This window comes from Mobula birostris, chromosome 3 (assembly GCF_030028105.1).
Source record: "Mobula birostris isolate sMobBir1 chromosome 3, sMobBir1.hap1, whole genome shotgun sequence".
Taxonomy (NCBI): domain Eukaryota; kingdom Metazoa; phylum Chordata; class Chondrichthyes; order Myliobatiformes; family Myliobatidae; genus Mobula; species Mobula birostris.
Window position 1 is genome coordinate 172,896,833 of NC_092372.1, and position 26,290 is coordinate 172,923,122.

Consider the following 26,290-nt stretch of genomic DNA (forward strand, 5'->3'; position numbering starts at 1 on the left):
GGAGATCTGATAGAGTTTATAAAATCATGAGCGGTATAATCGACAGTCAGAATCTTTTTACCAGGATACAGTTGTCATATACCGGAGGACATGCATTTAAGGTGGGGGGGGGGGGTTGTGCAGGACAAGTTTTTCTTTTATTAACACTGAAAGTGATAGGTGCCTAAAACAGGCTGCCAGGGTTAGTGAAGAAAGCAGATATGATAGTGCCATTTTAGGTAGACACATGAAATGCAGGGAGTGGAGAGATATGGATCATGTGCCAGCAGAAGAGATTTAGTTTAATTTAGCATTCTGTTTGACGCAAACACTGTGAGCCAAAGGGCAAGTTCCTGTTCTTAGTTTAGGATCCGCATTCTATGTTCTGCAAAAGTAGTCTGATTGTTTCCTGCAACCATAAGACTCTTAACACCTAGCATGGCAGCACATGCCTTTAATTATCCTGAAAATATAATTTTACAAACATGGACTCTCATTTCCAATGAAGAAATCAATATTGTAGCCATTTAGAACATGTGAAAATTAAATGCATTAAGCTTTTTAAGTAGTTCACTATTTAAATAATGCTCAAATTAAACTAAACAAGGAATGGTATGAAAATGAATCAACTGAATATTTTAATACTGTTATGTTGTAAGTCTTATGTTAAAATAAAATACTTACTAAAAGAATAAATTGATTTTATCTGCCAATACTTAAAGTTACTATTTTGTCAGTTTTTGAAGTGGAAAAGCTACACTGTTCAAATTTATCGTCATTCAACCATACACATGTATACAGCCAAGCGAAGCATCATTCCTCTAAGCCAAGGTGCAAAACTCAATACATATTGTACAGCCACACACAATACACATAGTTACGACCCAGTCCCAGAATAATATTAACACAAGTCTCTGAGTGGTATTGCCTGAAGTTGATATCAAGTGCAATGTTTATGCTTATGTAAGGCAGTGTAATGTTACTGGCACTATTGTAATAAAATGAGCAGGAGTAAAAGTATGTGAAACAGCAGCAATAAAAGATGGGAAGTGACCAGTGCAGGATGAGAGTTTGTCCGAGTTGTAGAGTGAGGAGGTGGGGGATGGCAGGATATTCATACAGAGTGTACATATGTGCTGAGTGTCAGCAGGGTGTTAAGAAGTCTGACAGCCTGGGGGAAGAAGCTGTTACCCAGCCTAACAGGGCTGGTTTTTATGATGTTTATTCTTGCAAATACAGTTCACTTCCACTGATGAAGCTGCTGAAGTGAGTACACCTTTCCAGGAGTCATCTGCAATGGAACGGAAATAAAAAAGGGTAAAACAACTTTTAAAGAACTTATAGATGACTAAGAGTACTTTTAGAAAAAGAAAAACAATAAAAGTTTTGAAATGAAAATAATCTGGTGGATTTTTCCTCTTTTAGAAGTATGACCAAAACGTAAAATAAGAACATTGCAGTAAGTATGGAATAAATCCTTTTACTTTGACTGGAATGGGATCATTCATTTGGTTTGGCCAATGTATATAACATTTCTTCTACAGAACAAGGAACAAACTTAATTGAAACAGATTTTGGAAACAAAATCACATGAAGCATTACCAACTTGCTGGAATTTATTACTCATTAACATCAGGGGCTCCAGAGTTCAGCAACAATAGGCACATATCAAAAAGCAAATACATTTTAAACTGAAAACAATTTAAACTGATGACTACTGAACCATGAATAAAAGACATGAATCCAGAAGTGAACTGAGAGGGCTGATTTTGAAATTCATATGGCATTTGCTGATATGTTGAATCAAGAAGAGCTGGTTAAACTGCAATCACAGGAAGTTGCTGGAAAAACACTCCGCTGACTGAGGTCAAATCTATCATATAATAAAATATTTGTAGTTGTTGAAAACAACATGATTTTGCTGCCGTAGCAACTCAGAACAGTGTTTTAAGGGAACCCATTTCATCAATAACCTTCATAAGTGTAAGCAAGACCTGGACGACATTCAAAATTATAATGATAGGCAACTGGTAGAAACACCCAAGTGCCAAACGATAAGAATCTATAAAACACACAGTTGAACCACTTCTCTTGATAATGAAAGGTATTAACAGCATTGTATCCCTCACCAAGTTCTGGAGTAAGAGTGGGCAGTAGCACCAATAGGTATTAACAACTCCCTCTAGCCCGCTTCCCATCCAGCCAACTAGAAGATATATCAATGGATTAGACATGGACAGAAATGAGACACAGGGAGTCCCGTCAAGAATAGCATCGGGTAATAAATTTGGGAAATGCATTCAAACTTGGCAAGGGTATATGTATAAAGTGGCAGGACGTTAATGTTCAGAGTAAAAAAAAATTGGCAATGCACGACAGTCAATTCCTTAAGGTACTGCAACATGTAGATAAAGTGGCAAAAATAGCTAATGACATGTTAGATTGCTCAACAACTTGTTGGAGTGGTATAAGACATCAGTTACATGCAGTTCTTCCCTACCTCATCACACAAAGAATGTGAAGAAATTTAAAAGACTGACTAAAACTGACTTTATCCAATCATCTTTTTCTGCATTACCTAAAACTATCCTTCAGGTAGTTTACCTCTACCACTGAGTATTATACCTTTTATTTGGAACCTACCGTGTAGCCTTTGATGCTTTGCCTTCTGTTATATGGTGCTATGGAATATATCCAATTTTAGAATTATTGATAGAACTGCCGAAAGTATATGCTCTGAATATAGGTAATAAATGCTCACAGTCCTATTTCTGCTCACATTTATTTGTTGATTTGTCCCCACTCTTAACATATGGACCAATATATTCTACGATTAGTATAGATGAGTGTAGTGGGCCAAAGAGCATGTCTGCATTCTATCACTTAGCTGATCAGAAAGAGCTGTTTTTAGCACTACTGCTCAGCAATGCATGAATCCCAAAAGGAAACATGAGATCACGGACATTTTGTTTTAACTTAGTAAGAATTCAAGATGCTTCACAGAAGCATAAGCAAATAAAATTTCCCACCAAACGACAGTACAACAAGAACATAAGAAACAGAAGCCAGAGTAGACCATTCAGCTCCTTAAGCCTACTGTCCAATATCTAATAAGTTATTGATCAGTTTTGATTAAGTCTCCACAGTTCCTGGAGCAGAGTATTCCAAAGCTTCATCACTTTCAAAGTGAAGAGATTTTTCCTCATTATCCTAAATAATCCCAATTTATCTACAACCTACTGAAGTATTTTTACCTTCTGATTGATTAGTATTCACATTCCTGTCCATCGCCAAACTTGGAAAAATGTTGCATTTGATCCCTGGCCAAACTGTTTACATACTGCCCCCAAGACAGAGAACCAAAGCCTTTGAGGAGGAAGGGAAGACTGAGAATTGGGGAGTGGACCCAATGTCAAAGAATAAGTCTTTGTTATCAAAACCACAAATGGAAGAGCAATTAAGTTATTGGATACTCAGACGGCTAAAATCACAGAAATCACTAAAGCTGTGAGGCTGGAGGAGATTCATAACTACTTCAGAGTAAAGCGTCGAAGGGATTTGTAAACAAGGATAGCATTCTGAAATTGAAGTATTCCTGAAATGTCCAAGGCAATGTTGATCAGCAAAGAAATAGGTAATAGGTGAAGGGGGTTTTGTGTCAGTAAGCAAGTAAGCAGTTTTGGATGACAGCAGAGTGAGGGAATCTTCCAAAATGCGGTGGAACAGACAAGTCTGTCGGTAACAAAGGCACGGACCAGTCTTTCAGCACCATTTGAACTGAAACTGAGACACCGTCAGTAAAAAAAAAAATGTGTTCTTATTGGAGTATAAGCCTCGATCACTGCAATCTTCACAACACCTCCCCAGCAGGAACAGGAATCTTGTGTGCGGACTCCTCTATCCCAGGGGTATCTCCTTTATCTAGAGCTGAGCAGGGGCGGCCTGACCCCGCCCTGTCTGCCGGCTCCTCCTGCCGCCGTCTCTCCCCCCTTTCTCTCAGTGCGTGAAGATGGCGCCGATTGAGGCCAGCAAGTCCCGGAGACGAACCGCTAATCACCCGGCGGCGACGCAGGGCAAATGTGCGGGCACCGGAGAGGGAGAGCAGCAGCGGAAACGGCGAGGGGCGGCCGGAGAGGGAGAGGAGGAGGAGGAAGAGAATAACTTGTGGTAAGACGCTGATGGCCGTACCCGGCCCGCTCTCTGCGCCCCCGAGCCGCGCTCCGTCCTGGCCGTACTGACCCGCCTCTTGTCTTGCAGGTCCTCCATCCTGAGTGAAGTGTCCACCCGCTCTCGTTCCAAGTTGCCATCGGGGAAAGCCGTGCTGGTGACGGGTGAGTGCTCAGTCCCTTCGCTCCTCCTCCCCAGCTCCCGCTTCTCACGGCCCTTTGTCAGCGGTGACTCCCCAGGGGAGAGAAGGAACCGACCCTTCCCCACCGCTGGGCCTTGCTCCCTCCCGTCGGCTGCCACTCATCTGCTCTTCCCCGGTCACCAGGGTTTTGTGGGACCCCAGCGGCGCTGCCCCTTCAGTCGGTATTGCGGGAGGAGGAGGGTGGTCGTCGCGCCTCAATGTACGGCCCGAGCCACTGCCCCACCGGCGCTCCGAGGGTGATTCCACTCCTCTCCTGACCCTGGCCGGAGCGGAGCGGTGATGAGGATTCAGCCCATTCAGTCGGCGGCTGCAGGCTCGACGTCGCCATGGCAACCAGCCTGATGAGCAAGGAGGCCGGGGCACCCTTCGGTTTTGACAGGCTCGTGGCTTTTGTTTTATTATTTTGGTGACCAAAGAAGCCCTTTATAGAATAAATCAGAACCTTGTTTTCCCTATGTCTTGCGGGTTCAAATAAATTAACGTTATTGTTGGTGTTGGAACCCTCGGATGGGAATCAAAGTATTTGTAGAAATATGATTTTGCTTTGGTTGTTTGATCTAGTTCTAAACGGTCTCCCCGCCTGTTCGTTCAAGCCTATGTGGGGTGTGTTTTGTGCTTGGGCGGAAGGAACTACGCAAAAAAGGGAAACTGCAGTCTTGACGTTATTTTGAAAGTGTGGTTTCAAGAACTATCAAAATGTCATGTGCTGAGTATAGAATATAGTATGTTCAATTGAGTCATTGTTGCATCTTTTATCATAATCTTAATCACGGTATTTTGTTTCTTCCATTCCCCTCACTTTTATTTCTTTTATATATCCAATTCTCTTATCAGTGTAATTGATTTATTTACTACTGTTTCAGGAAGATCATTCTGAAACTTTCTCCTTAGGATCCTTTTACAAGTGATTTAAAATCTGTGGCCTTTTGATCTATTGTCCCTTACAATTGTTGCGCATTCCTTTTGATTCACCGGGTCTAAACTCTTTTACAATTTTAAAAATTTCTTTCAAATATTTTTCCAGCCTATCTGCTGTATCTAATTCCCCATCTTCATAACCACTCTAGATGTTGCTCCTTTTTAGCTTGTTGAAAGAAATGACGTCCTCACGGCTGAACCTTTTTGCCAAATAAGCTATTTGTATTGAATGAGTTATTTTGTTGCTAATTGGAATCTCAATTTTTTTAAAATTATGTATATTTTGTTCTATAGACATCTATTTTTATTCACTTATTTCTGTTGATAAAGTGTATTTTTGTTGGAATGTGTATTATTAGGAAGTTAAACTTCTATCTACGTATTGACCAACAAAGTAACAACAACAAACGTAGGCAGAATCAGCAGGGTGTACTAAAGGAAAAATCTTGCCTGACAAATCTTTGAAAAAATAACAAGCAGGATAGACAAAAGAGTCATTGGATGTTTACTTGGATTATCAGAAGGCCTTTGACAAGGTGCTGCATGTAAGGCTGCTTAACAAGATAAGAGCCCATGGTATTACAGGAAAGATACAAGCAAGTATAGAAAATTGGCTGACTGGCAGAAGGCAAAGAGTGGGAATAAAGTGGGCCTTCTCTAGTTGGCTGGCAGTGTTGGACTGCTTTTCATGTTGTATGTCAATAATCTGGATGATAAAATTGATGGCCTTGAGGCCAAGTGTACAAAGAAAGGTGGAGAGGTTGGTAGTATTGAGGAAGCAGAGAGTCTGCAGGAGGACATGATTTTGAGAATAGGCAAAGAAGTGGCAGATGGAATACTGTGAGAAAACTACATATATGGTTATGCACTTTGGTAGGAAGAATAAGGGTGTAGACTATTTTCTAAATGGCGAGTAAATTCAGAAATCAGAGGTGCAGAGGGACTTGGAAGTCCTTGTGCAGGATTCCCTAAAGGTTAACTTGCAGGTTGAGTTGGTGGTGAGGAGGGCAAATGCAGTGTTAGCACTCATTTCAAGAGGACTAGAATATTTAAGTAAGGATATAATGCTGAAGCTTTATAAGGCATTGGTCAGACTGCACTTGGAGTATTATGAGCAGTTTTGGGACCCATATCTAAGAGAGCATGTGCTGGCATTGGAGAGGGTCTGGGGAAATTCACAAGAATGATCCCAAGAATGAAAGGGTTAACATATGAAGTGTCTTTAATGCCTCTGGGCCTGAATTCGCTGAAGTTTAGAATGAGGGGTGATCTTATTGCAAGGCCTAGATAGAGTGGATGTGGAGAAGATGTTTCTTCATTGTGAGCAGTGGAGGGGTGTCTAGGACCAGAGGGCACAGCCTCAGAATGCAAGGGTGTGCTTTTAAAACAGAGATGAGAAGGAACTTCTTTAGCCAGAGGTTGGTGAATCTGTGGAATTCAGTGCCATAGATAGTTGTAGATGCTGTTATTGGGTATATTTAAAGCAGAAGGTAATAGGTTCTTCATTAGTAAGGGTGTCATCGGTTACAGGGAGAAGGCTGGAGAGTGGGGTTGAGAGGGATAGAAACCCACCATGATGGAATAGCAGAGCAGACTCAATGGGCCAAATGGCCTAATTCTGCTCCTTTTTTTAACGGTTTTATTGCACTTTTTTTTCTGAACCACCCCTGTGGCAGCAAGGTCCACATTCTTGCCATTCTTTAGATAAAGTTATTTCTCAGTCTTGCATTAGCGTATATCATATATTTACTACAGGAGCTCATGTCATATAAAGATGCAGTATCCATACTGAGATAGTATCCTCCCCCAGCAGATCCTAATGAATTCTAATGGTCAGATTCAAAGACACAATCAATCTGCCATTGGCTTGTTTAATTTTTAGGTCATTCTCAGCACAGCCATCATGGTAGGCTCACTTAGAAGTTGAATACACTACTTGCTGCGCGTGGTGGTGGTAGAATTAGTTGCAACAGGGCCGCGGCGTGAATGCTTCTACCTTGGCCCCACTTAACAGAGCTGTTAGAAAGCATGCTTCAGAATCACCGGTTCTACGTTGAACTAGGTGGGAAGCGCAGTAGGTGGCGTATTCAGAAGAATGGCTTTCCTCAGGGAAGTGTGCTTGCACCACTGCTGTACGACATCTACACGAATGACCAACCTACAGATGATATCACACGCCGTTTTATATGTGCTGATGACTTGTGCATCACTGCCCAAAGCACTGATTTTTAACACCATGGAGAAAATGCTTTCTGAGGCCTTGGAGGGACTAACATCCTACTATGAAGAAAACCACCTCCGCGCAAACCCATCAAAGACGCTAGTCTGTGTATTCCACCTGGAACCGTGAAGCCAAACGACAGCTTAAAGTGACCTGGTGTGGAGCAATGCTGACGCATTGCGAGCACCCTATCTACTTTGGAATCACCCTTGACAGATGCCTCGCTTTCAAGAACCACATCAATAAGACAAAGGCAAAAGTGAGCGCACGAAACAACATCCTAAATAAGCTCACTAACACAAAATGGGGAGCAAGATCGAAAACATTACGAACCAGCGCACTTGCTCTTTGCTGTTCCACTGCTGAATATGCCTGCCCTGCATGGGAAAGATCTACTCATGCTAAGAAGATGGATGCCGTTCTGAATGCAAGCTGCTGACTTATCACAGGTTGTTTAAAACCAACAAACACCAACAGCCTATATATCTTGGTGGGTATCGCTCCCTGTGATATAAGGAGAACGGTAGCCAGTAAGAAAAAAGGACTCCGTCAAACATCAGATGAGAGGCACCCTCTATATGGTCATACAACTACACCCAGCTGCCTAAAGTCAAGGAAGAGCTTCATGAACAGTGTTGTTCCATTACAATCAACTCCATCTGAAGCCCGCATCGCCTCGTGGAAAGACGGTCTTGCCAGTCTCAAACAACCCCCAACGATGGAAATTCCACCGGATGAAAGCCTTCCCCCTGGAGCTAATTGCAACTGGGCAACCTGGAAGTGCCTTAACAGACCTAGGACTGGTGTAGGTCGTTCAAAGGTGTCACTGAGTGAATGGGGATATACAACCAGCCTGACAACTTGTGAATGTGGAACTGAGCCACAAACTATGCAACATCTCCTTCAATGCCCATCTCTAGAGGAACCCTGTACTGTTGCAGTTCTTGCCGAATTCAACAACAAGGCGCAAAAATGTGTCCATTTCTGGCTGGACCATGTATAGACTGTCCGTGGACACGATAAGAAGAAGACTTAGAAGTTTAGGATGCATGGGATCCACAGTAATTTGGCTGAATGAATTCAGAACTGGTTTGATCATAGAACATAAAAGGTAGTGGTTGATAGTACTTATTTTGGATGGCGGTCTGTGAGTAGGGGTGTTTGCCAGTTATAAAACTCGTATCAATGGGAGGGTTAGTAAGATTGGTAGTGCTGTGACTTTTGCAAACTAAGTGGCGATGTTTTGTAAAATGGTCAGCTAATGGCATTTTGTTTCTCCAGTGTAAAGGAAACAACATCATTCAAGTTTGTTTACTGGCATCTAACTGTACATATGTACAACCAAATGAACAACTTCCCTCCAGACCATGATGCACCCACAAAACATATATCACACACAGCATGTAAAGCAAAATATTACCATGAATGAGTTAATAATATATCGTTCAAAGTGTATGTCGTGTGAAGCACAAGTAAAAAGCTTGCTGTCCTAGTGACAAGGCCTCAGGGGTGGCAGGGTATTCATTAATCTAACAGACTGAGGGAAGAGGCTATTACCCAGTCTGGCAGTCCTGGTCCGGATGCTCCTGCACCTCCTTCCTGATGATAGTGGGATGGGTGGTAGAGATCCTCTCAATGCTTCGGGCCCTTCATCTACAATGCTCCTGGGAGGAAGGAGACCCCAGTGATTCTCTTGGCAGTTTTATTATCCTCTGAAGGGCATTGCAGATTCCGTACCACACAGTGATGCAGCCAGGCAAGAGACTGTGGTGTTCCTGTAGAAAGGGGGTGGGGAGATTTACATGCCTAAATCTCCTTAGAAAGTATAAACACTACAGTGCCTTCTTGACTAATGAGAAGGTGTTGTGGGACTAGGTTAGATCACCCATTAGGTGCACACCAAGGAACTTTGTGCTCTTCACTCTCTCTACTGCAAAGCCATTGATGTGCAATGGGGAGTGGTCAACCTGCACCTTCCTGAAGTCCACAGTCATCTCCTTTGTCTTGTCCATGTTGTTCTCACACCATTTGACAAGCCTCTGTATGAAGTGAAGTTTGTCATTTAACTACATACATTTGTATAAAATATAATGGTATACAGAAACAAGGTACGGAGCAAATTAACCAGTGGTGACACTTCGAATATGATGCGGCTGGGAGTTCAGAAGCCTAATGACCGGGAGAGGGGGGGCCGTTGGAATTGGAGGAATTGTTTCTCATCCTGACCATTCTTGTTTTTATACATTGTAGTCTCCTGCCTGATGGTAGAAAGTCAAAGAGGATGCTGAATGGATGCGTGGGATCCTTAATAATGTTCTGTGTAAGCAGCGCTCCTGATAAGTGTTCCCAGTGGATGGTAGGGAGACCGCTATGATCTTTTCCACTGTTTTCACAGCCCTTTGTAGGGACTTCTGGTCCAATGCTCGACTGCTCCGATATCAGATGGAGATGCAATTGTCAGGACACTCTCAATTGTGCTCCTGTAAAATGCAGTTAAGATGGCGGGGGAAGGGGGATGCCTTGCTTGCCTCAGTCTTCTTAGGAAGTGGAGGTGCTGCTGTGCCTTGTTCAAGGAGGTGATATTAAGGGACCGGGTGAGGTCATCCGTGATGTGAACTCCCAGGAACTCGGTGCACTTAGCTCTCTCTATGGAAGAGCTATGTATTCACAGAGGGGGATGGTTTGTCTGCGCCGTCCTGAAGTCCACAATGATTTTTTTTGTCTTTTCCGTGTTCAGGCTTGAGTTGTTCTTCTCACACCAATCCACCAGCTGCTCCACTTCCTCTACTTACTGTCTTATCATCTTTCTTGATAAGGCCAACCACTGTTGTGTTATCTGCAAACTTGATGCCTCGGTTTGAACTGGATTCTGCGACACAGTCGTGCGTCAGCATTGTGAGCAGCAGAGGCTGAGCACACAGCCTTGGCCGATTCATTATTGATCAGAATAATGCCGACTCATCTTTGTTGCTGATGAGGCCAACCATTGATGCAGTTTGATTTGGATCTGGCAATGCAGTTATGACTCAACAGCATGAACAACAGCAGGCTGAGTACACAACCCTGGGGGTACTCACCAGTGCTCAGCATGATGGAGCTTGAGTTGTTGCTGCCAACACAGACTGATTGAGGTCTTTCTGTCAAGAAGACAAAGATCCTTTTACAGAAAGAAGTGTTAAGTACCATCGAGGACAGTTTACCCACCAGCCTTTGAGAGATGATCATGATCACTGAACACAGTACATTAGAACAGTACTGTGAGCAAATAATTGAATAGTTGAAATCTTTTTCATCCTGAAAATTCCAGTTGTTAGTTTAGATCAAAGCTTCTTGATTTCTAGTAGAAATTCTTATGTTTTATCATATCAAGCTTGCATACTAAATAAGGAGATACATTTTGAAGTCTCAATGGATTTTGGTTGTTAACTTGCATGGAATGGATTATTTCTTTGGGTGTGAGTTTTGGTAGAATGAAAGCCAGCTCCTAATGTTTTCATTTGGATGCACTTGATGATATTGATACCCACCAGGGTATTCACATACACATTTGTTTGAATTCAGAACTATCCTAACATATTATGCTTACATTGCTATTTTGTAACTGACAATAAACTGCTATTATAAAAGAAGCTCTTCTACCAGCAATTTAATGCCACAGATACCAAAAAAAGCAGTGGTTTTCACAGGTGCCATCAGTGACACAAAGGCTTTCACAGTCTGAAATTACCATATTTGGAGGCTGCTACTCAGCTTGGTCATAAAATGCCCATTCAAAGGGCTTGCTAGGTTCTATAGATATTTGACCAACATTTGAGAAGATGCAGTGATGCAATTGTGCTCAATTACCCAGAAAGCATTTCAGCATTTATAGAACCCACAAATTTTAATTGCAGTTTAATTTCTAACGCGTTCACAACCGGAAGCTGTTTGTGTATAATTGCTTCCAGGAACTCTTTTTACATAAATGTGCTATCAATGACCAGTTCTAAACTACTAAGTTAGTTTAGAGATATAGGAGATTGCAGATACTGCAATCTGGGGCAACACACAAAGTGCTGGAGGAACTCAGCAGGTTAAGCAGCATCAATGGAGGGAAGTGAACAGGTGGATTTTCAGGTCAAGAAATGTCGTCTACCCATTTTCTTCCAAAGATGAAGGATTTTGACTTGAAGTGACAACTGATGAAGAATTGTGACTTGAAATGCTGACTGTCCTTCCCTCCATGGATGCAACCTGACCTGCTGAGTTCCTCCAGCATTTTGTATGTTGCCACTAAATTAACTTAGTTATTTAATAACTCCAAATCAGATATAATAAACTTTGTAATATACCAATTAGTATGTATTATTCACAAAAAAAAATACAATGTTTGTTTCTGGTGAGCAAGTAGCCTTTTTCTGATCTAGAGAGAGAAGGTATTGGTTATATTTTGATGTGATGTTTTCAGATATGTTAATATTTTTCTCCCATTTTTTATTGGCCAGGAGAAGATGGATCTGGTAAAACCACTTTAATAGCAAAACTACAAGGAGTGGAGGACTACAAGAAAGGACGAGGAATGGAATTCTTATACCTGGATGTTCATGATGAAGATATTGATGGTGAGTACCATTCCATGCTTGAAATTTTCCTTCCATTAGTTCTCTGTGCTTGGATGCTCTTGGTGTTTTTTTTTACCTCCTTTATATAAAACATAAATATTTGGGTCTAGAAAGTAGTAATCAACTTTACAGCATTTATAACATCTGATCAGGCTATCATTCTCCAGAGTTGCTCCTTCATTACCCAGATCAATGGGACTGCTGTACTTTAAGGAATTACAGTCAAAACACCCTCAACAAGGGCTTCTACTTCAGGCCCTAAGCATTATCCTTGGAGTCTGCCATGTATCCTGTATTCACTGGAGTCCTTATTAAAATATGTTGCCTCTTTGCAACATATTGTTGTTTTCACTCAGTCCCTCTTCATGCCAACACCCAGGTTATGAATTGTTCTTAAGAGCAGAGCCCTGTAGTAGCCTCCACATGTAACAGCCACCAGCCAAATTGAGTTTACTTTTGTGTGTGGTACTGAGCAAACCATCCTCTTGTTTTCTATAATTTTAGGCATTTTATTGTTAGTTTTTCCCAAGCACCTCAGGTAGACTTGCTTTAGGAGATAGATGTGTTTAGAAGCATCTAGAGCAATTAACCCCAAATCTGAATTAGAGATAAATGTTCCTGAAATTGTTGTTGAACTATAGACGTGATCAGTTTTTGTTTTATGGGTTACTTTAAGCTCCTGATAGATTCACCTAACAGGACTGAATAGTGCAAACACAAGGAATTCTGCAGATGCTGGAATTTCAAGCAACACGCATAAAAGTTGCTGGTGAACGCAGCAGGCCAGGCAGCATCTCTAGGAAGAGGTACAGTCGACGTTTTGGGCTGAGACCCTTCGTCAGGGCTAACTGAAGGAAGAGCTAGTAAGAGATTTGAAAGTGGGAAGGGGAGGGGTATATCCAAAATGATAGGAGAAGACAGGAGTGGGAGGGATGGAGCCAAGAGCTGGACAGGTGATTGGCAAAAGAGATATGAGAGGATCATGGGACAGGAGGCCCAGGGAGAAGGAAAAGGGGGGGGGGGAACCCAGAGGATGGGCAAGGGGAAAAGTCAGAGGGACGGAGGGAGGAAAAGGAGAGTGAGAGAAAGAATGTGTGTGTATATAAATAAATAATGGATGGGGCACGAGGGGGAGGTGGGGCATTAGCGGAAGTTAGAGAAGTCAATGTTCATGCCATCAGGTTGGAGGGTACCCAGACGGAATATAAGGTGGTGTTCCTCCAACCTGAGTGTGGCTTCATCTTGACAGTAGAGGAGGTCGTGGATAGACATATTGGAATGGAATGTGGAATTAAAATGTGTGGCCACCGGGAGATCCTGCTTTCTGCAGCGGAACAAGTGCTACACATGCCCTTACACTTCCTCCCTTACCACCATTCAGGGCCCCAGACAGTCCTTCCAGGTGAGGCGACACTTCACCTGTGAGTCGGCTGGGGTGATATACTGCGTACGGTGCTCCCGATGTGGCCTTCTATTAATTGGCGAGACCCGACGCAGACTGGGAGATCGCTTTGCTGAACACCTACGCTCTGTCCACCGTAAAAAGCAGGATCTCCCAGTGGCCAAACATTTCAATTCCACATCCTATTCCCATTCTGATATGTCTATCCACAGCCTCCTCTACTGTAAAGATGAAGACACACTCAGGTTGGAGGAACAACACCTTATATTCCGTCTGGGTAGCCTCCATCTTGATGGCATGATCATTGACTTCTCAAACTTCTGCTAATGCCCCACCTCCCCCTCGTGCCCCATCCGTTATTTATTCATATACACACATTCTTTCTCTCACTCTCCTTTTTCTCCCTCTGTCCCTCTGACTATACCCCTTGCCCATCCTCTGGGTCCCTCCCCCCCCCCCCCCCCCGTCTTTCTCCCCGGACCTCCTGTCCCATGATCCTCTCATATCCCTTTTGCCAATCACCTGTCCAGCTCTTGGCTCCATCCCTCCCTTTCCTGTCTTCTCCTATCATTTTGGATCTCCCCCTCCCTCTCCCACTTTCAAATCTCTTACTAGCTCTTCCTTCAGTTAGTCCTGACGAAGGGTCTCGGCCTGAAATGTCGACTGTACCTCTTCCTAGAGATGCTGTCTGGCCTGCTGCGTTCACCAGCAACTTTGATGTGTGAGGACTGAATAGTGAATGCTTTTGTGATGAGAGGTTTATGTAAAAATGATGTAAGTTGTTCTATAGGGGTAGAGGTGGGGAAAGGGGAGGAGGGGTGGCAGTACTGGTCAGGGGTACTATTACAGCTACTGAAAGGGTGGGTAATGTAGCAGGATCCTCTTTTGAGTCAGTGTGGATGGAAGTCAGGAACAGGAAGGGAGCAGTTACTCTATTGGGAGTATTCTATAGGCCCCCTGGTTGCAGCAGAGATACCAAGGACCAGATTGGGAGGCAAATTTTGGAAAGGTGCAAAAATAACAGGGTTGTTATCATGGGTGACTTTAACTTCCCTAATATTGATTGGCACCTGATTAGTTCCAAGGGTTGGATGGGGCAGAGTTTGTTAAGTGTATCCAGGACGAATTCCTGTCACAGTATGTTGACAGGCCGACTGGGGAGAATGCCATACTAGATCTAGTATAAGATAACAAACCGTGTCAGGTCACAGATCTCTGTGGGTGAGCATCTGGGGGACAGTGACCACCACTCCCTGGCCTTCAGCGTTATCATGGAAAAGGATAGAATCAGAGAGGACAGGAAAATTTTTAATTGGGGAAGGGCAAATTATGAGGCTATAAGGCTAGAACTTGCAGGTGTGAACTGGGATGATGTTTTTGCAGGGAAATGTACTATGGACATATGGTTGATGTTTAGAGATCTCTTGCAGGATGTTAGGGATTAATTTGTCCCAGTGAGGAAGATAAAGAATGGTAAGGTGAAGGAACAATGGGTGACAAGTGAGGTGGAAAATCTAGTCAGGTGGAAGAAGGCAGCATACATGAGGTTTAGGAAGCAAGGATCAGATGGGTCTATTGAGGAATATAGGGTAGCAAAAAACAAGCTTAAGAAGGGGCTGAGAAGAGCAAGAAGGGGGCATGAGAAGGCCTTGACGAGTAGGGTAAAGGAAAACCCCAAGGCATTCTTCAATTATGTGAACAAAAGGAAAACAGGAGTGAAAGTTCGACCGATTAGAGATAAAGGTGGGAAGATGTGCCTGGAGGCTGTGGAAGTGAGTGAGTTCCTCAATGAATACTTCTCTTCGGTATTCACCAATGAGAGGGAACTTGATGATGGTGAGGACAATATGAGTGAGGTTGATGTTCTGGAGCATATTGATATTAAGGGAGAGGAGGTGTTGGAGTTGTTAAAATATATTAGGACAGGTAAGTCCCCGGGGCCTGACGGAATATTCCCCAGGCTGCTCCACAAAGTGAGGGAAGAGATTGCTGAGCCTCTGGCTAGGATCTTTATGTCCTCATTGTCTATGGGAATGGTACCGGAGGATTGGAGGGAGGTGAATGTTGTCCCCTTGTTCAAAAAAGGTAGTAGGGATAGTCCGGGTAATTATAGACCTGTGAGCCTTACGTCTGTGGTGAGAAAGCTGTTGGAAAAGATTCTTAGAGATAGGATCTATGGGCATTTAGAGAATCATGGTCTGATCAGGGACAGTCAGCCTGGCTTTGTGAAGGGCAGATTGTGTCAAACAAGCCTGATAGAGTTCTTTGAGGAGGTGACCAGGCATATAGATGGGGGTAGTACAGTGGCTGCGATCTATATGGATTTTAGTAAATCATTTGACAAGGTTCCACACGGTAGGCTTATTCAGAAATTCAGAAGGCATGCGATCCAGGAAAGTTTGGCCAGGTAGATTCAGAATTGGCTTGCCTGCAGAAAGCAGAGGGTCGTAGTGGAGGGAGTGCATTCAGATTGGAAGGTTGTGACTAGTGGTGTCCCACATGGATTGGTTCTGGGACCTCTACTTCTTGTGATTTTTATTAACGACCTGGATGTCGGGGTAGAAGGGTGGGTTGGCAAGTTTGCAGACGACACAAAGGTTGGTGGTGTTGTAGATAGTGTAGAGGATTGTCAAAGATTGCAGAGAGACGTTGATAGGATGCAGAAGTGGGCTGAGAAGTGGCAGATGGAGTTCAACCCGGAGAAGTGTGAGGTGGTACACTTTGGAAGGACAAACTCCAAGGCAGAGTACAAAGTAAATGGCAGGATACTTGGTAGTGTGGAGGAGCAGAGGGATCTGGGGGTACATGTCCACAGATCCCTGATAGTTGCCTCACAGGTAGACAGGGTAGTTAAGAAAGCTTATGGGGTGTTAGCTTTCATAAGTGGAGGGATAGAGTTTAAGAGTCGTGAGGTAATGATGCAGCTCTATAAAACTCTGGTTAGGCCACACTTGGAGTACGGTGTCCAGTTCTGGTCGCCTCACTATAAGAAGGATGTGGAAGCATTGGAAAGGGTACAGAGGAGATTTACCAGGATGTTGCCTGGTTTAGAGAGTATGGATTATGATCAGAGATTAAGGGAGCTAGGGCTTTACTCTTTGGAGAGAAGGAGGATGAGAGGAGACATGATAGAGGTATACAAGATATTAAGAGGAATAGATAGAGTGGACAGCCAGCGCCTCTTCCCCAGGGCACCACTGCTCAATACAAGAGGACATGGCTTTAATGTAAGGGGTGGGAAGTTCAAGGGGGATATTAGAGGAAGGTTTCTTACTCAGAGAGTGGATGGTGCGTGGAATGCACTGCCTGAGTCAGTGGTGGAGGCAGATAAACTAGTGAAATTTAAGAAACTAAATTTAAGGTGGGGGGGGCATTATATGGAGGCAGAGTTTGAGGGTCGGCACAACAATATGGGCCGAAGGGCCTGTACTGTGCTGTACTGTTCTATGTTCTATCTTTACTTCCTCTATACTAACAGATCATACGCGCTGCAATGTTTGGATCTTGGATGGTGACACTTACCATAAAGGTCTCCTGAAGTTTGCAGTTACTGCTGAAAATGTAAAAGATACTCTACTAATGCTGGTGGTGGATATGTCTCGGCCTTGGATGGCCATGGATTCATTACAGAAGTGGGCCAGTGTTGTTCAAGAGCACCTTGACAAATTGAAAATACCTCCAGAGGAAATGAAAGAAATGGAACAGACTTGTAAGTACAGAGCTGAATGGGCGTAGATCAATTTAGAGGGTGTGAAAATTTACTGCTGAAACTACACACACAATTTACTGCTGAAACTACACACACAACATCTGTTTTTATAACATTTGAAACAAATCCACATTAAGGCTTGTTTTATATGTATTGAATATGATTAACACAAAGCCTATAGCAGCAGAATGAATCTTTATAACAATATTTTTAAAGTTTATTGTTCTTTTTCCATACAATTAGAATTGGAAACCAGGGCACCACAGCATTTTGTTAATTTCTAGGGTTTCAAAAACTACTGCAGTTGAGGTAAATTTTGCAGTTGTCTTCAGAATTTATCTAAGGTGTCAATATTCAGGAACTTAAATTGATATCCGTAAGCTTAGCAAAAAAAATACTAGTTTATAAAAATACAGCGTGATTGAACTTTGGGCCAGAAGTAGCTAGCCTTGAATTTGTGATATTGAAATAGATCAGGTTTATTGTACAATGTCTGTAGTATTGACAATCCATAATGAGCATTACCTTGATATATCCAATATGTGTAACTTTTACAGAAAGGGGGAATTAAGTAAGGTTCTAAGTATCTTAAATTCAAGGCTATTGATTTTCTACATGAGGATTCTTTACAAATGGTCATTATTGCAAACTGCAGATCAAAACACCTTTTGTCAAACTGATAACTGTCATCCATTCTATTTTGTGCAGCCTACGATAATGTTTTATAAAAGCTTGTGAGAATATAGATCGAGCTATCTCTTCACAGTAGTTATCAGGAACTCCAAAATGCTGGTTTATTGTAAAATCTTAAGTAGTTTTGTATGTATTCTGCAAAAATAAAAACTAGAAGTCCGTAGAACGTCTTTATCCTTGTGTGTTAAAATGCATATTGGATATCAAACAAGGAAAAATGTCGAAGGAATTGGTTTTATAGTGATGAAGTATAACCCTTTCGGTCAATAGTACGAAATATGCCTCGCCTAAATAATAGACATGGTACAAAGATGACCGTTGCCATTTCTGAAATCTGTCTTTGTCATCTGCTAACACTTTCCTAAAGTGAAAAATAGTATGAAGCTTAAGAAAAAGTTCGCTTCCTAAAAAAAAGTTTTCCATTATATAGAGAGTATTGTTTTAAAAGTAGGTTGTGGCTTTTGAGTTACCTTGGCTTTTTTGCAAAGTTGCACAACATTTATTTTTTGTAAGAAGAGGAAAGGATTGTGGTGTTCAAGCTTCCAGAAATAGATCTAGGACTAATCACGAGTGAGTCTCATGTCACTGGTAGGAAAACTAATGGAGAAGACTCGGATTTATCAATTTAGAGAAGCATAGCCTAATTAGGGAAAATCAGTGTGGCATTATGCGGGGCAGGTGATGTCTGAGTAGTTTGAATTTTCCGAGAAGTAATGAAGGTGATTGAAGGTTGAGCAATGGGTTTTGTATATACTTTAGTAAAGTATTCAACAAGGACCCACATTGTAGGCTCATGCAGAAAGTTAAGATGCATGGGATCCATGGTGACTTGACTGATTGGAATCAAAGTTGCCATGCTCGTAGAAGATAGGGTAGTGATGAATAGGTCTTATTTTATATGGCAGTCTGGACAACTCCTAAAGAACAGAAATAGCCAGGATTCCTTTTGTTTATTTGGGAAACTATGCTGTTTCATTGGGACAGGATCTTGTTGCCAAACAGTTTCTAAATAACTTGTGTGGCCGTTATACACTACACTGTGCTTGGGTCAGCCATTATTTATAGCATTAGTTGCTTGTGTTTGTGTTCAAAAACTAGTGATTTTGTCACTGATAATTGAGGAAAAAAATGAGCAGTAAGACAGTTTAGAATTAGAATTGTTTTGCTCACTGTGGTTCCAAACATTCAGGCTGGGAGATGCCTAAAATGGCCAGAAGTGAAAATGCGACAAGTTTGGAACTACAAAAAATTTGAAGGTATTGAAAATCAGTTTTGAATGTTACAATGAAAATGAAGATTTGGAGGATGCAGTTGTTGAAAGCATTATATGAAGGCAGTCCATTATCTGCACTAGATGTCTTCATCAATTTTGTTCACTTATGGTCAATCAAAAGTGTGTTGGTCATCCATTGTTGACAATTATAAAGAATCCTGTATTGGTGAGTTTTTAAAGTGGAAAAGCTGTTGCACTTGGGCAGTTCCACTGTGTTGACCTCAGAAGTCTGGGTCCAGTGGTATGAGTAGTTGTCACAAACTTGGGTCTTCCATGTTACGGTGGGTAACTGTGACTACTTCTGTGCCTTATCATGCCCTTTGCTCTCCATGAAGTGTTGCGGAGCTGCCCTCTTGGTCGTTGGATCTCATCTGCCAGTCCACCAGAGCTGATTTCACATGCTGGGACAGACATGTCCCTATTTCACTGGGGTATGAGGCCTGCCGGTGACCCTCACCTGGTTTAGCCCACCTGTCAAAGTGGTGTACCGGTGTGACCGCTGTCTCATGCATACAACTACTTGGAGCCACAGATGAGAGCTGAGTGTCTGGTAGGGAACAAAGGTGAATGAACTGCCCCAGAATGGACACGAAAAGACTCTTTACCAGAGGTGCCACCCCTCCTTGGAAACCTCATAGACAGCATCATTCACTGAATATATTCCTCCATCAATTGTTATTAGGAACTAATACAGTTTTATAGTAGTAACCATAGAACACTACAGCACAGAAAACAGGCCATTCAGCCCTCTAGTCTGTGCTGAAACGTTATTCCGCTAGTCCCATTGACCTGCATCCAGTCCATAACCATCCAGACCTCTCCCATCAATGTACCTATCCAGTTTATTCTTAAAACCTAAGAGTGAACCCACATTTATCATGTCAGATGGCAGCTCGTTCCACACTCCCACCACTCTGAGTGAAGAAGTTCCCCCTAATGTTCCCCCTAAACGTTTCCCTTTACATCCTAAAGCCATGTCCTCTGGTATTTATCTCTCCTAATCTAAGTGGACAGAGCCTATTCACATTTACTCTGTCTATACCCCTGATAATTTTGTAAACCTCTATCAAATCTCCCCTCATTCTTCTACGCTCCAAGGAATAAAGTCCTAACCTGTTCAGTGTTTCCCTGTAACTCAACTCCTGAAGACCCAGCAACATCCTAGTAAATCTTCTCTGCACTCTTGCAATCTTACTGATATCCTTCCTATAGTTAGGTGACCAAAACTGTACACAATACTCTGAATTTGGCCTCACCAATGTCTTCTACAACCTCCCCAACTCCTATACTCAATACTTCGAATTTATGAATGCCGGGATGCCAAAAAGCCTTCTTTACAACCCTGTCTACCTGTGATGCCACCTTCAGGGAATTACGTATCTGAACTCCCAGATCCCCTTGTTCCTCTGCACTCCTCAGTACCCTACGATTTACTATGTATGTCCTACCTTGATCTATCCTTCCAAAATGCAACACTTCACACTTGTCTGCATTAAATTCCATCTGCCATTTTCTGGCCCATTTTTCCAGTTGGTCCAGATCCCTCTGCAAGCTTTGAAAGCCTTCCTCGCTGTCCACAACGTCTCCAATCTTAGTGTCATCAGCAAACTTGCTGATCCAATTTACTACATTATTATCCACGTCATTGATATAGACAACAAACAACAATGGACCCAGCACAGATTCTTGAGGCACATCACTAGTCACAGGCCTCCAGTCTGATAAGCAATCATCCACTACCACTCTCTGTCTTCTCCCACACAGCCAATTTCGAATCCAGTGTACAACCTCTCCATGGATACCTAGTGTCTGAACCTTCAGAACTAAACTCCCATGTGGGACCTTGTCAGAGGCCTTACTAAAGTCCACGCAGACAACATCCACAGCCTTTCCTTCGTCTATTTTCTTGGTAACCTCCTCAAAAAACTCAACAAGATTCATTAAACACGATCTACCACACACAAAGCCATGCTGACTATCCTTAATCAGCCCTTGGCTGTCCAAATACTTGTATATCTGATCTCTCAGAACACCTTCCAATAATTTACCTACTACTGATGTCAGGCTCACTGGCCTGTAATTACCTGGTTTACTTTTGGAGCCTTTTTTTAAACAATGGAACAACATGAGCTACCCTCCGATCCTCCGGCACCGTACCCGTGGCCAAGGACATTTTAAATATTTCTGCCAGGGCCCCTGCAATTTCTACACTAGTCTCTCTCAAGGTCCGAGGAAATATCATGTCAGACCCGGGGGATTTATCTACTTTTATTCGCTGTAAGGCAGCAAGCACCTCCTCTTTAATCTCTATATGTTCCATGACACTGCTGCTTGTTTCCCTTCCTTCCATATACGCTATGCCAGTTTCCTGAGTAAATACTGATGCAAAAAAATTGATTAAGATCTCCCCCATCTCGTGAGGCTCCACACATAGACGACTACTTTGATCTTCGAGGAGACCAATTTTGTCCCTTACTATCCTTTTACTCTTAATATACTTGTAGAAACCCTTCGGGTTTACCGTCACATTATCTACCAAAGCAACCTCATGTCTTTTTGCCTTCCTGATTTCCTTCTTTAGTATTTTCTTGCATTTTCTATACTATTCAAGTACCTCATTTGTTCCTTGTTGCCTATACCTGCTATAAACCTGTCTCCTTTTCTTAACCAGATCGCCAATATCCCTTGAAAACCAAGGTTCCCTATGCCTATTAACTTTGCCTTTAATCCTGGCAGGAACATGCAAACTCTAACTCTCAAAATTTTGCCTTTGAATGCCTTCCACATACTGAACACATCCTTGCCAGAAAACAACTTATCCCAATCCACTCTTCCGAGATCCGTTCAATTGGCCCTTCTCCAATTTAGAACCTTAACTCGAGGACCAGACCTGTCCTTATCCACAATTAACTTGAAACTAATGACATTATGGTCACTGGACACAAAATGTTCACCTACATGTACTTCTGTCACCTGACCTGTCTGGTTCCCGAATAGGAGATCAAGTATTGCATCCTCTCTCATTGGTTCCTCTATATATTGATTTAGAAAACTTTCCTGAACACATTTGACAAACTCCAGACCATCTAACCCTTTCACAGTGTGGGAGTCCCAGTCAATATGTGGAAAGTTAAAATCCCCTACTATTACAACTTCCTGTTTATTACATCAGTCTATCACGTACAAACCTTTGATTACTGGCTATACATGCAGTCCTCGCATGACCTTTATCCTCCTCCACCTCACTATCTGCTCTAACACTCTGGTTCCCCTCCCCCTGCAAATCTAGTTTAAACCCCTGGAGCAGCACTTGCTAACCTACCCGCAAAGGTGTTAGTCCCCCTCCAGTTCAGGTGCCAACCGTCCCATTGGAACAAGTCCCACCTTCCCTGAAACAAAGCCGAATTGTCCAGAAACATGAAGCCCTCCCTCCTGCCTCATCTCCTTAGCCACGTATTTAACTGCATTATCTTCCTATTTCTAGCCTCATTAGCACGTGGCAGGGGTAGCAATCCTGAGATTGCAAGCCTGGAGGTCCTGTCATTCAAATTTGCACCTAACTCCCTAAAGTCTTCTTGCAGGACCTCCTCCTTCCTATCCACGTCATTGGTCCCTATATGGACCACAACATCTGGCTGCTCACCCTCCCTCCTGAGAATACCGAAAACTCGATCCGAGATATCACGGGACCCTGGCACCAGGGAGGCAACAGACCATCCGGGATTCTCAATTTCTCCCACAGAACCTCTTATCTGTCCCCCGACTATCAAATCCCCTATCACTACTGCTCTCCTCTTTTCCCTCCTTCCTTTCTGAGCTGAGGGTCCAGTCTCAGTGCCAGAGATGTGACCACTACAACTTGTCCCTGGTAGGTCGTCCCCACCAACAGTATCCAAAACAGTATACTTATTATTGATGGGAATGGCCACAGGGGTGCTCTGCTCATTCTGTCTACTCCCCTTCCCTCTCCTGAAGTCACCCATCTTCCTGCCTCCTGACTTTTAGGGGTGACTATCTCCCTGAAACTCCTGTCTGTTTCTGTCTCTGCCTCACGAATGATCCGAAGTTCATCCAGCTCCAGCTCCAGTTCCCTAACTCGGTTTGTCAGGAGCTGCAGCTGGATGTACCTTTTACAGGTGTAGTCATCAGGGACGATTGTGCTGTCCCTGACTTCCCACATACTGCATATAGAGCACTCGACTGCCCTAACTGCTGCCTCCATTACCGACTCCTAATTAAAGGAACTTACCTGGCCTTACCTCACTGGGAACAGGCTCGTCCTCGGCCTCTGCTCGCCGAAGCCTCTCGAGCCAAAGCCTCAAAGTTCCACTCCTACCCTGAGCCACACACACATTGGCCGCTCCTCTTCAGTTACCCCTCCTTTTATTTGCCCCTGCCAATTATCTTGTACTCACTCCCTCTAATCAACTAATCAACACTCTGTTTAACCCTTCAGTTGCCCTCCACATTCCTTTTTAAAGCACGCTCACCTGAGCTGCTTCCCAGCACTCAGCGCCCTCCCAAGCCTCTCACTCCTCCTCCTGCTCTGACCGTTCCTCGATCACAGTAGTATTAGTAGTGTTCTAATTTGTTCTGTATTTCATTTAAATATGATTTGTTACTTAGTTAAATAGTAGTTTGTCTTTTGTTAATACCTTATTAAATATCTTTGTGAAACTTTGGCTAATTGGGGCAACAATTTAATTGGGACAAAATGTGTTGGTACGGATGTGTCCCATGAATCCACTGTGCTCATTTAAAAAAAAATCTACCCTGGTACATGAGTCACACAATGGTTCCTGCAACATTTCAGCAACAAAATTCTGCACATCTTAATCCCAGCCATTGCGTTTGGCTTGTAATTGTGAGGGGTAGAGGAAGTTGTGATTTGGTGATAATGAGATAAGGTCAAACAGAAAAGTGAGTGTTAGTTCCATGGAAATTGAGTCTCAGAAATTAATAACAGAAAACATAGAGATGTAGATGAATTAAATGCATATTTTGCTTCTATCTTTCCAACCAAGGTTGCAAATAAGATCCTAGATATGCATCTTAGTCTAGAATTGGAAGGGAGAAACTTGGGGAAATTATCAGAGGAAATACACTGAACTACAGACTGACAGGTTGGAAATTGTTGGGAGACAACGGACAGGTCTCCAAAGTTTGTGGAGTATTAGATAGGATGACGTCCAATCGTCAAGTTTTGTAACATAGAAATGGGCTCTTTGGCCCACCTAGTCCAGGCTCATCTTTGCGGCCTTCTACATAGTTCAGTCTAAAATCACTGGATTATGTCTAAGCAGTGGAAACTACAATGGGATGAGTGAGGATTTGGCTCGTGTAGACTAGGAACACAGGTTATATGGTGGGACAGTTGAGGAACAGTGGAAGACTTTCAAAGAGATTTTACATGGTGCTCCAACAAAAGTGTATTCCAATTCAAAGCAAGGACAGTAAGGGTGGGGAGGGACAGCCTTGGACAACTAAGGAAATAACAGAAGGCATCAAACTAAAAGCTCCTGTATACAAAGTCGCCAAGAGTAGTGGGTAACTGAAAGATTGGGAAAACTTTAAAAAGCAGCGAAGAACCACTAAGCAAGTGATAAAGAAAGGAAAAATAGATTATGAAAATAAACTAGCACAAAATATAAAAATGGATTGGAAAAGTTTTTATTATATAAAGTGGAAAAGGTGGCTAAAGTGAATGTAGGTCCCTTGGAGGACGAGAAGGGGCAATTGATATTGGGTAATGAGGAAATGGCTGAGGCTTTGAATGACTGTTTTGTGTCAGTCTTCATGGACACATCTAACGTGCCAAAGTGAGATGTTACGGATGTGATGGGAGGTGAGGACCTCGATACAATAGTTATTACCAAAGAGATGGTGCTGAGCAAATTTGTGGGCCTGAATATAGACAAATCCCCTGGTCCTGATGGAATGCATCCCAGGGTACTGAAAGAAATGGCAGAAGTTATAGTAGAGACTTTGAGGATAATTTTCCAAAATTCTCTGGATTCTGGGCAGGTCCTGGCAGATTGGAAGATGGCAATTGTGAAGCTACTGTTCAAAAAAGGATGTAGGCAAAAGACAGGTAACTATAGGCCAGTTGGTTTAACATCTGTAGTTGGGGAAAATGCTTGAAGCTATTGTTAAAGAAGAAATAGGAAGACATCTGAAAAGAAATGGATCCATCAGGCAGACACAGATTGACTTCAGCAAAGGCAGGTCCCTTTTGACAAACTTACTAGAGTTCTATGAGCATATAATGAGCGCAGTGGATAGAGGGGAACAGATGGACATTATTTATTTGGATTTCCAGAACGCATTCTATAAGGTGCCATTTAAAAGACTTATCCATAAAATAGGATGCATGGAGTTGGGGGTGATGTATTAGCACAGATACAGTATTGGTTAACTAATAGAAAGAAGAGAGTTGGGATACATTGGTGTTACTCTGGCTGGCAATCAGTGGTGAGCAGTTTGCTGCAGGGGTCAGTGCTGGGCCTGCAACTGTGCACTGTATACATTAACAATCTGGAAAAGGGGACCGAGTATAGTGTACCTAAGTTTGCTGATGATACTAAATTGAGTGAAAAAGCAAATTGTGCAGAGGATACAGAGAGTCTGAAGAGACTCTCTTCAGACCCTCTACGTGAGTGAGCAAGGGTCTGGCAGATGGAGTACAATGTTGGCAAATGCGCAGTCGTCCACTTTGGATTGAAAAATGAAAGTAGATTACTACTTAAATGGTAAAAATTGCGGCATGCTGCTGTACAGAGGGACTTGGGTGGGCTTGTGCATGAATCACAGAAGGTTGGTTTGCAGATGCAGCAGGTTATCTTTCAAAAAGGCGAATGGAATGTTGGCCTTCATTGCGAGAGGGATTGATTGTAAGAGCAGGGAAGTTATGCTGCAACTATACAGGGTACTGGTGAGACTGCACCTGGAGTACTGTCTGCAGTTCTAGTCTCCTTACTCGAGGAAGGATATACTGGCTTTGGAGGCGGTGCAGAGGAGATTCACCAGGTTGATTCCAGATATGAAGGGATTAGACTATGAGGAGAAATTGAGTCACCTGGGACTATACTCGCTGGAATTCAGAATAATGAGAGGAAATCTTATAGA

At 42.8% G+C, this 26,290-nt stretch overlaps 1 protein-coding gene across 3 annotated transcripts in view; it reads left to right on the forward strand.

Moving 5' to 3' along the window:
- Positions 1–3,947: 3,947 nt before the first annotated feature.
- The window catches only part of LOC140195421 (cytoplasmic dynein 1 light intermediate chain 1-like), a 105,430-nt gene continuing 83,087 nt past the window's right edge, over positions 3,948–26,290 (forward strand). Inside the window, exons 1-4 of one of the 3 annotated variants that reach the window (XR_011885467.1) lie at positions 3,948–4,146; positions 4,237–4,310; positions 11,972–12,088; positions 16,969–17,199. Coding sequence is in view for 2 of the 3 variants with exons in the window: in XM_072253691.1 (XP_072109792.1) it covers positions 3,989–4,146; positions 4,237–4,310; positions 11,972–12,088; positions 16,969–17,199 (580 nt within the window). In the remaining variant the exon portion in view is untranslated. The remainder of the gene's footprint in view (positions 4,147–4,236; positions 4,311–11,971; positions 12,089–16,968; positions 17,200–26,290) is intronic. The other 2 variants (XM_072253691.1, XM_072253692.1) reach the window with 2 other exon arrangements.